The sequence below is a fragment of the Megalops cyprinoides genome, chromosome 4 (assembly GCF_013368585.1).
Source record: "Megalops cyprinoides isolate fMegCyp1 chromosome 4, fMegCyp1.pri, whole genome shotgun sequence".
Taxonomy (NCBI): domain Eukaryota; kingdom Metazoa; phylum Chordata; class Actinopteri; order Elopiformes; family Megalopidae; genus Megalops; species Megalops cyprinoides.
The window spans coordinates 37,705,081-37,716,477 of record NC_050586.1 but is presented as its reverse complement, the minus strand read 5'-3'; the positions used below and the strand labels follow the sequence as shown (position 1 = coordinate 37,716,477).

The 11,397-nt window shown below is 45.2% G+C and overlaps 1 protein-coding gene across 1 annotated transcript; it reads right to left on the bottom strand.

Annotated features, from left to right (window-relative positions):
* Positions 1–306: 306 nt before the first annotated feature.
* LOC118777259 (ectoderm-neural cortex protein 1) lies at positions 307–10,047 on the bottom strand. Its single transcript, XM_036528059.1, has 3 exons — positions 9,725–10,047; positions 6,548–8,350; positions 307–3,143 (listed from the first exon to the last, which is right to left on the bottom strand). Exon 2 carries the CDS (start codon positions 8,342–8,344, stop codon positions 6,569–6,571), a length of 1,776 nt encoding a protein of 591 aa, XP_036383952.1. The 5' UTR covers positions 8,345–8,350; positions 9,725–10,047; the 3' UTR covers positions 307–3,143; positions 6,548–6,568.
* Between the last annotated feature and the right edge of the window lie 1,350 nt (positions 10,048–11,397).

Below are 11,397 nucleotides of genomic sequence, written 5' to 3'. Positions count from 1 at the left end.
GACTAGAAATAAAACTTTTCACACAAAAAGGCTAAATAAAAATGGGATTAAAATAAATACTTGCAGGATATTAGTACTGTATAAATTCCTGTGTACTGAAATATACTTGTATTAAGTGCAGTGTGAGTACTCAGTGTTGTGACATTTGCCTGCATTATGTTTCAGAAATGACAGGACACTGAGAAGAGCAATGACCAAACAATTCACAGTAAAGAGAAAAACTCTTGTTTATTAGCCATGAATTTCACATTGTGAAAAAAATCCACTAGGTACAAAATGTTTAACTGCAGTAGTCCAAAAGCATTTCAGATCTGAACAAAATGAAACAATCCCACATTGATGCATTGTCATGTTTCGTGCACTAACATATTTTAGTGAATGCACACAGCACATCACACTCAGTCAGGGCAAGGACAATACATATATACATATATATTTTTCTAATCAGTCTCAAGCAAGCGTCAGACAGCATCCATGAGAGACACTCAACAATCGTGCTGGAACTGGAAGGTGACTCTTTGTTGGGTGTTACTATAGCAACTCTTGAGGCAAATGGGCGGAACTCCTTATCTGATTCTGAGGTTTAGAAGTGCAGTGTGCTGTGAATGGTGTTTGGCGTTGAAATTAGGGGCTGTACAGCATGCCAGAACTCCCTTAATCTATTATACCACACAGGGGTTCATTACAATCCAAGACCGAGGAGAATGTTGCAAATATGCAGAGGAAATAGCATAACAGTAATCTGTTTTAAGTCAGTGGGTCCTTTCAAGGGAAGATTTTTTTTATTGTTGTTTGTTGTTTTCACAATGTCCAAATCAAGCCTCTGCATGTCCTTCCAGAAAATGAGCATAATTTACTGAGGCTGACAGTATTCAACTCTGAATACTTGATGTATGTCCCATTTGTCGTCTTTGCATACCTCGCTCCATGTAATACACAGGTCTTTACATCAATGACACTCAGTAGCGATAGTTAATGCTAGATTTACCTTAGATAAGACAATACAAGTTTGATCAAATCAGGCAGGGACCAGGCAATCATACAAGATACTTGAGCATACTATGAGACACAGAGGGAAGACAACAGTGACACTGAAGCAGACAAAGCCATAATACACTACAGCTGCTTAGTGAGATATTTGTTTCTTTTCATTTCCACACAAAGGCCTCCTACTTGGATAAGTGTTTGCTGCCTGCAGTCACGTACTGACCAGTCTTGATTTTCTGTGTTATTCTCAACTCACAGTGGAGACAGGAGGGGTGTGGTCGAGACTAGGGATGTACTGAATTCATGATTTGGCCACAATAACTGTCTGGAAGATTTCCAATTCACCCAGATGATCTGAACCTGAAACTCACATTTCTCCATTGACACATATATGCCCATTTGCAGTTATTTTCTCTGTGCTTCCTAAAAGAGTGAATAGTCATTTGCGGAATGAAAAAAAAATATGTATACAGTGTATACAAAGTACAGTGAGTGAATATTTATTAGTGAAATGTGGTGATTATGGCCAGATGACATGCACTTCATTCAAAGCAGAATTATCTTGTGTTGGCGAAAGAGGAGAAACTGTACAGTGTTGCAGTTATTGGAACATCTGTATCTGATGCACTCTCCGCACAATCTCTTTCGTACTGCCTGTGGGAGGCCCATTATAATGATCGACAGCAATGGCAATAATTTTGCAGACCCTACCGCAGAAATCTGAGATGCATTAGGGAAATGTAACTCAAACGATGTTGCTGGACTTCCCAGTCAGAGAACAGCAGTGGACTTTGGAAAACCCTCAGCCCAGGAAGATTCACGCAGCTATTGGCTGCATGACTGTAAGGGATATGCTGCCTTACCCTACTGCGGAAGATGTGGAATTTACACACCAGCTGGCTTAGCATTAACACATACAGATTCATTACTGGAAACAGTACTTTTTAAGGGTTTTTAAGGTTTAGTGGGATTTGAGATGCTATATGGTATTCTACCAAATATGTTTTTCTAAAAGTGTCTTCACCTGAAGCTAAACACATGGATTCTGTGCATCCCCAGCTGAGACTCCCTTTATAAGGATACCGTACAACTGCTCACTGCGGAGGGTCACTTCTAAAGAATCTCCTTTTGACACTATAATCCTTCCATTTCAAACTTGAACACTCCCCATAAGCCCCCTCCCCCCTACAGATCCCTCACCACCACTACCACCAACACTTGCCTCTTAACACCAGACCTGAGGAGGCAAGGGGGGAGGTTCCCATGTCAGAGAAAATCAAAATGTGCAAAAACAATAGCCCAATCTAAGAAGAGCAATTGCAAAGCAGGCCATGCATGGTACAAAACAAGATTGTGGGCTTATACAAGAATACAAGCAGCAAAACAATAAATTAAGTACCCCATCCCACCCCAAACCTAAATATTCTTAGAATAAACAAAGCACATTTCCATCATAAATAAAGACTAGAATATACATTAAAGCCAGGTCTTAAGACAAACAGGTCCTTGTGTTTTTTTTTTTTAATCTGCTTTTGACTGAGAAGCTAATAGTGTGTTTCTCACCTCCCTGGACTCACTTATTGACACTGTCTGCACCTCTGCCCATGTCTACAAGCGCAGATACTTCTCAGCCTCTCAATGGCTGCAGAGGTCCAGCTGTAGTTTCACTCAAAATGACATGTCAAAACATGAATCAGCTCTTACTCAATGCAGCTGCTGCGGGCACTTCAAACTGTCACAGCACGAGGTGACAGCCATTTCGAACATCCCACTAGCCTGCTCAACAGGAACTCAGAATGGCCCGCTCATGTACACCCTAGTCCTTTAATGAAAAATTATGTCCATTAATCTTCTCCCTCTTCCTCCTGCCAGGGGCTGGTCAACCCTTCAGTTAGACAGAGCCTTACCTCCAGCACTGTTCGGCTTGCTCCTGTTAAGATCAATGCCTCTAGATTGCCGAGCAAAGAAAAATCGTCAAAAGACAGGGGTTGGTCCTTCATGTTTGTTCAGTGGCACATATTAAAACATTGCCGTCCTGTCCCCTCTGTCGCATACCAACCCCTGACTTCAATAGTTTATCCTTCATGCCAAATAATAAAATGTGCTTCTTCACAGTTGAAATCCAGTATATGTGTTGAGGGAAAAAATGGGGTGATCTGTGGAGAGAAAAACAAAGCATATTTCAATAAAAGGATGAGACAGTGCATTATTGCAGTTATGATACTGCAGTGAATGAAAAGCAAACTATGAAAAGCAAAACATTTGACATATTTGTCTAGTCTAGTAGTGTATTGACTAAGTTGACATTGTCATGTGAAAGACATAACTCATTTTTCAGAGAATACACTCAATTGTCTTGGCTATAGACATTGTTCTCCCTCCCAGGGTCTCCCCATAGGGCATTCGTCTGCAAGGGGGCAGAAACACGGTGACCGAATGGGTAAGCAGTGAAAGTTTTTGATTGAGGAGGGGCGGGGTGGTGTGGGGGTTAGGGGGGTGGAGTGGGCAGCAATTCTTAACAAAGAATTGAGCCGTGGGGAGTTCTTAACAGCAGGCATTGTCACTGTAACATAGCAGGGGAAACACTGGCACTTCCATAGTTACATGTTTGGTCTTCAATAGAAACAAAATAAAAGACTGTACAAACACTTCCACCTGTTATACCGGAGGCAGGTGTTTGAGATATCAAACACACTAATGGGGTCTTTGTGTACATTTCTGGGCCTGTCTGTTTCCTCTGAATTGTAGTTTAATTAGTGTTCACAGTCAAACTCTGCCATGCTAAATAAGAAACCTTTCACCACACATCTGCCTTTACACCAATCCAGACTGTATATTACATTCTTAAATTGGCCTCTCTGCCACACTTCCCGTATACCAAAGCTTTAGAAAAGTCTATGCATAGTGTAGGTCTAACATAAATGGATTATCTTCCCCTGTGGTCTGGTTTACTGAGGGACTGTGCTGCCAGCCTCCTTCAGTGCGCACAATAATGGGTCCTGCAAAAAAGAAAAAGAAGTGCTTCTTCTGTGAGCCTCCCACTCTGCCTCCCTGAAGCTCCCTTTAATTTGGGGGGGTAATAAAAATGATTTGTTATCTCTGGCGAACGCTTCTGTGTCTGTCCTGAAGTCACAACGGAAGAATAGCAATTAGCGAACAATTTCCATCGCCGTCCTCCGTAAAAGACTGAAAGGACTCCCCCCCCTTCCCTTCTCCTCCTCTCTCATCCCCTGCTCCCACGCACTAGGGCCTCGTAAATACACCATAGACCTGGCAGCGCTCGCCTTAATACAAACAGCATCAAATCATATTCCGCTTAAAGCAAGTGCGGTTCAGTGCGCATATTTCAGCACAAATCCCTATTTGTACAGTATTCATTCAAATCCAAGTGCCTTCAATTGTTTTTTTTCTGAAGGTGTGATGGGAATCTACTTTCTGCTTCAATGAGCTCCACTGTCATTTCACATTTTGAGAACTGGTACTTGTAGGTAGGGTGCAAATTTTCATCCGAGACTTTCTCCTGTCAACAAGCTACTATAGGAACCTCAGACTCTGACATTTTTCCCTCTCATACAGAACTTCAGTACATTTCATCTGAGAGTAACCACACTAATAGGTGATTTTGGCTCCCTTAAAAATATTAGTAAAATCACACTTCACTGTATTAGCGGTGTTTTGCACCACACCCCTGTTGTCCTCATGCTACTTTCTCCTTGCTATGTGATTGCCAAGCTTGGCTTGACTTGGCTTTTCACACGTTGCTTGGCGATTTGTAGCCTTTGAGGTTTAAAATCCATTAAATCCATTAGTACTCATGGCCTCACCCCTCTGACCCACCCTGAAACTGCTAGCACTATTCATTTTTAGCATGGACACAAAACTCCACAATTGCTATTATCACAAACAGCTTGTCATGGGTAAACTTTGGTTTGGGAGCTGTATGAGTCACCAGCGCAGTGTACAAGGACTGCAGCTAAGGGGGTGGGGGGTTTTTTTCGGGGGGGGGATCAGGGAGGCATGAAGTCAACAAAGTTTTCATGGTCAGATAGCAACAGAACACAAATCGGTGAGAAAAACAGACTCTGTGAGCGATTTCCCTTTCCTCTCCCCTCCCACCAGCCTGAGAAGTACACTATAATGACATTGTTCATGGGCCTCACTAAAACTGCTCACGACTCTTTTAAATGACTTAATGACCAGTCACAAAGGGACCTCTGCTTTGAAATTTATTGCACAACATAGGTGGGCAACATTCCATATGTAAATGAGGGCTGTGATGGAATTCCTGGCCTTGGCATTTTAAAGCCTCCGGGACTGAAAAAAAAGAGCCATGAGTTCAAAGCCAAACTGGTTACTACCGGTCTAATTTAATTGGCAACACTCATTTATCGCAGTTGTTTTCTTGCTATTGGCAAGTCTTTTTTTGTTTTTGTCAGGAGGCCAAAAGAATGCTTGAAAGACATTGTTTTGTCTACTAGTGCTATTACATTTTCAAAACTCTGACATTTCACTGTCTGTAAATCAGAGGCGCTTTGAATCATGCTCAGGTTGTCTGCCTGATTCCATTCTATACCATCAAAAGGTCAAATCTATGATTCATTCCCGATTCGCAAGAACATCCAGAAACATTTTTGTTTTGTTTTTCTTTTCGAAATGAATTTTTATGACAGATGGCTTTGGAAGAGCTGCGGTGTAGAGCTCTGCATCCTTCCTTTCACAGAAACAGCTGGCCATTATCGGAGGACGAAAATGAAAAGGCTGCCAGTGCTGCCTCCATCAGGTCTGGTTATCATCATCAAACGGGGTTAGCACAAAGCCGAGCCGACGGCGGGGGAGCAGAGGCTTACAGGGACTTTCTTGTCCGGGGAGTGAGCACTACTGGCGGGACAAGCCTCCGCTCTGCTTTCTATCAGCGAGGAGCCCTTGCATCGTGGGGCACCTCTTCACTTCCCCACAGGGAGCAAACCGCTTATTCCTTTCAGCACCACCTCCCGCGTGTGCTTTAAGGACAACAGGCTGCTGAATTGACATCTAACCGAGTCCGCCAAATGAGAATCTGCACATTGGCCTAAGCATGGATTCCTGTCAACGGTGCTCGTGCCGCACGCGTTTGGGCGTCGCACAAATCAAGGACAGGACGCTGCTATTGTATCTGTCATGCTGCCAATCTGTCTGGCATTCCAGTTACATCCTGAATTATGCAGATGGAAATGTGTGTATTCTTTCGGTTCTTTTAAATCGGCAAGTTTCTGTGTAGTAAGGTGATTCCATGCAGGACCAGTTTTAAGGGGAGGGATACTCTAGTACTGACTCTCATTTGTAATTCATGAAACGTATCCACCACAGGCCTTTCATTCATTTTTCAGTACAAGTGGCAACGGTGCATAGCCTGTCTCAGATCTCCCTGGGCATAAAAAGATGTGGTAAGCAACATCACTGATACTGCATTCTCCCTGTTCACACCTACCCCATAATTCCAACGATATAGAATCTTTCAGTTAACATACTCAGGATTACTGACATTTGGCTTAGTTCCAGAGAGTAAGATTAAGTTTTGTACCTCCTTGGTTGAGGGAATTGCCTACGCCGGAAGATGTTTCCAGGTGCTGACGAAGGCAGTGGGGATGAGTGAGTATGGCACAGTTGTAATACTATTCCATGTGTCTAACGTGGGGTCATAGCAGTCCAGAGTTTTACACCGCTGCGTGCCAAAATAGCCACCCACAACATAGAGTTTATTCCCCGAGGCCACCGCCTGGCAGCTCATGCGTTTCGCCGTGACGTCCCCAACCTTAGTCCACTGGTAGGTCTCGCTGCTGAACTTGTAGGCGGAGCACGCAGAGAATTCGGTGTCTCCTCCCATGACGAAAATCTGGTTGCCGAGCACAGCGGCAGCTGTGTAGCGCCAGGGCTGGGGGCAGGTGGCGGGCACGGTCCATCGGTTCTCTAGCGGGTCATAGCACTGCACCTTGGGCAGTTTGTCATGGCTCACACTGGTGCCCCCGAAGGCGAAGAGCTTGAGCTTGACGCTCACCACCGCCGCGTTGCTCACACCCTCCCGGAGCGGCGCCACCATGGTCCACTTGTTGGTGGCGGGGTCGTACTGCTCCACCTGCTTCAGAGACACCGACGGGGAGGCCGGGAGGCAGCCAGTGGCGGCCGTGTGCCCGCCCACCACATAGAGGCAGTGCTTGAGCTCAGCTGACCCATGACCAAACCGGGCGATGAGCATAGGGGCAGCCTTGCACCACTCCTCGTGCAGAGTGTCGTAGACCCAAACGTCTTTGGACACCCCGTTCTCAGAGCCGCGGCCTCCCGTGACATAGACCTTGCAGCCGATGGCGCACGCGCTGAACTCCTTGCGCGGACTGGGGATGTCCGCCTTGGGGATGATCTCCTTGGCCTTCTGGTCCACCAGGTACAGCTTGTCGCACATGAAGGTCTGGCCGCCCAGGAGGAAGAGGGCGTGGCTGGTCTTCCTGGGCCGGGCGCACAGGCTGGTGACCACGCCGTCGTTCTGCAGGATCTTCAGCTTGCAGCGGATGGCCTCGTCCACCAGCTCCTTGCTCTTGGCCTGCTTGTTGATGAGCTCCTCGGTGGAGACGTTCTCCATGAGGAAGATGGCGGGGAGGAGGGCGAGGCGGACAGTACGCAGCAGCTCCGGGAGGTGGCAGTGCCGCCTCTCCAGGTCATAGTTGACCCAGTTGAGGGCCGACTCGTACACCAGCCTCTCATCCTCCGTCTCCAGCTCCTCATGGGACAGGAGCTGAACCAGCATGTCTTTGGGCAGCTGCAGGAAGTCCTCCGTCTTGCAGATGGTGGGGAAGTTGCTCAGGCACATGCCCCAGGAGAGCTCCGACAGCTTGGTGCACTGGTGGGCGTCCGACAGCAGCAGCATGCCCAGGCAGTTGGTGGGGTGCAGATTCCTCTCCAGGAACTCGGCGCAGGCGTCCCGGATGTCCTGGAACTCCAGCATGTCCCCGGCCTCCAGCAGGGACTCGGCGTTCTCCTCATTGATGATGACCCGGGACGAGTAGGCGTAGTCCAGCAGCAGCTCCAGCACCTCGGGGTGGATGGAGTCGTGGAAGTTGACCTCGCTGGCCTGGCTCTCACGCAGGCCGCCGCTGAACATGGCCTCGAAGTAGCGGCTGCAGGCGGCCAGCACGGCGCGGTGGCAGGGGAAGGAGCGGCTGCCGGCGTGCAGCAGCACGTCGGTGAAGAGCCTCTGCTGCCGTAGCGCGTTCAGGTGCATCAGCACACTGTCAGCATAAGACGACTTGTGGAACAAGTAGATATTCATGGAGCCCGAGCTGGCCCGGGACTTGCGGTTCTCATGCACGTAGACGGACATTTTCATTGAACCCTACAGAGAGAGAGAGAGAGGGGAGAAAACATTGACTTGGAGTACTCAATTAATCGAATCACACTGGAGAGACAAAGAGATGCTAAGCATCAAAATAGGACCCTTGATTTTCATGAAACATTTTTAGTCCTCTTTTAATTTAGTGTAAGGTCAATCCACAGTCAAGTATTCATATATTCACCAGTGCTGATATCAACAAAAGCACCAACATGCATTGGCTAATCCATATAATTATTATACAGAAATGAAGGTGCAGGTGCTAGAGAAAAGGCATTTAATAGTCTTGTTTTCACAGCCCCTATTTACGGTTGTGATTCTCCCATTCTTAATATGTTTCTCATACTGTACTGACTCCTGCCAGCGACTCAAAAATGATGCAAAAAAAATAAAAACGAAAATACACTTCCTAATGTGTGATGACAAAGTCATCATAATCCCTTTGGCTGTTTTGATTAGTCTTCAGTTACTCTTAACACTTCAGGTTTACCCAGTCATTTTTCAATAGCACTAAAACAGCACGGACATCCAGGTCGGCAGTAGCCTACTATCCATCAGACAATTACGATTTGCACAATACAAACAGAGGCACGGTGAAGTAGTTGTTGGTACGCCAAACGTGAAATGGTTCTAGCATCCAGCGCCTGCAAGTCGATATAAAAGTTGTCAGTACTCCAATTCAGAACTGAACTGCATATTTACCATTTCCACGTAATTGGTTTCCACGTAGCGTTTAAAAGCCGCCCGCACATATAGCTCTCTCTGAGCGTCATTTAATTGTGACTTCAGACTGTTACACTTGTCGCACCTGACGTGCATCCGTTCCGATCGTTCATATAACGGTGACACACGTTCCACGGAGTATTAAATCGAACGTATTGAATGCTAATACAATGATGCGTGTTAAGATACAGCCTCGGGTTCATGTGGACCTTCAGATATTGCTTTAACGCCATTCGTTAAAATATGTACAAGTTGGACAAAGCTTGACCCCAGTTAGCCTTATCACGCCGTATCAGCCTAATAATTTATTTGACTTTAAACATGGTGTTTAGCACAGACAAGTTTTTAAAACTGCAGTGCGTGCAGTTTTAATGAATGAATACTTATTTGCTACTGCGGATCGCGACTGGTTTCATAAGGTGCGTGCTTTGAATGTTAGCTAATCTAACACTGAAATAGTTGGGTCTGCTACGTAGCTACGTGAACACTGATACCAATACACTTGACTGATAATATGTATCAACCCATCCTTAAATACATGCAACATAATCAGTTTACTGACATGCCGGGCATTAACTCCACACAGTGCATATATCGTTATCGTTAATGACAAATTATCGTTATTGACAAATTTCATGCCAACAAATATTATACCTCTTTGGGTGAAAGCAGGAGTTCAACGCGATCCGTTTCAGTGTTCGAACATGCCACTCCAGGAAAAGCCACGATGCTACTGAAACTGGATACTTCACAGTCCAGTTTCTCGGGTAAGAAGAAACGCTAAGTGCCGTCTCTCTTTATGCCTTTCGCTTCGCTCTTTATATTGCGTGTCTTGATCTCTCTGAATAGCATTGAGATGAATGAGTCAGCGACTGTCCAAAAGGCATATCCCAATGTTTACTGTGAGTTTGCCGTTCACTGGGCATCGGATAGTACGCTCACGCTGTAGAAGAAACCCGTCTCCCCGCTTGATTCAACGGGGGGGTGCTTTAACTGTTATGAGGGAGGAACATTCTTGGTTTTGGGAAGAAAGAGGAGGGGTATGCAAAACAGGAGACAACGCGAAAAACCGGTGGGCGGCGCGATGACAGGATATATGCTGAACGTGACCTGACAGACATTTTCGCATTGATAAGGTTCGGTTACAGTGTTTGTTCTAATGTAAGCCTGCATTGTCTACACTCAGGCATAGGTACCATCACGATATATATAGACAGTATATGCATATGGGTATATCTACTAAGTTTTGGCTTATTACTCCATGCAATTATTGGTAGTCAATGACTTTATTGAAGGTGCATGTTTCTGTGTGGTACGTGCTTTGTCCACAAAGAAATGAATGACAGTAGTTTGGAAACGGTGTTGTTATTGATGCGATTCAGCTGATAGGCTATTCGTTTTAATGTAGCTTTCCCAATGGAAAGACAATAGCGCAACCTTCTGACAGCAGTTGCCTTTTCATTTAAAATGTGCTCTCTCTTTTGTTCAAAATAAAATTTAACGTTAAGTGTGTATCTCTATTTATGTGCATGACCTGTCTAATTGTCCTGTTTGATTAAAAAAAAGAAAAAGAAAGTACAGAGGGGAATAGGTTCCTTTTTGCATCTAATTGCTTGCACAACAGTCATTGTCTTAAATGACAGCTAAAGTTTATAAGTGAACGCTTGGGGAAAATATCTGTGCGTTTGATGTAGGTCTGACAGAATGAACTACATGCTTATGTGATTAGGCAAAACAAACCAAGCTAATTCACTATACTTCAATACAAAAAAAAAAAAAAATCACTACTTAATTTTCCCTTAGTGGCAAACGGCATTTAATCCTCACGCGGCATTCAACGGACCATCCCACGTGCTTTGTGTAGCCAGCTGATTTAAATTGCAGACCGCTTTGATTTGGTAGTGCGGGTAGTGGATACAGAGACAGGGAAGCAATGTACATACAGTACACTTCAAACGCACAACTCTGTCGTGACGGCCAAAAATGACAATCCCGCCTGGATGCTACACTTTGATCCTTCAGCCACTTTTCCAGAATGCAAGCCAAACATGGACTCAAAGTTTGTCAGAACAAAGCCACAAACCATGAAGACTTCTTGCCCAGTGGTTAGGGGCAGCACCAAGATCGCTGGCTTGCCTAAACGCCCTGGACTGAATTTGTGGTACATTATGTTGATTCATCGGAGGGTTCATATAGACTGCTTGCACAGTCTTACCCTGTTGCCAGAAGGAAACAGCCATAACCTCTCAAAGGAAGATGCATGTTGGGACCTGAAATTGGAGTTGGTTCAACTTAATTTTGTTAATTTCAGTAGTTATCATTTATTT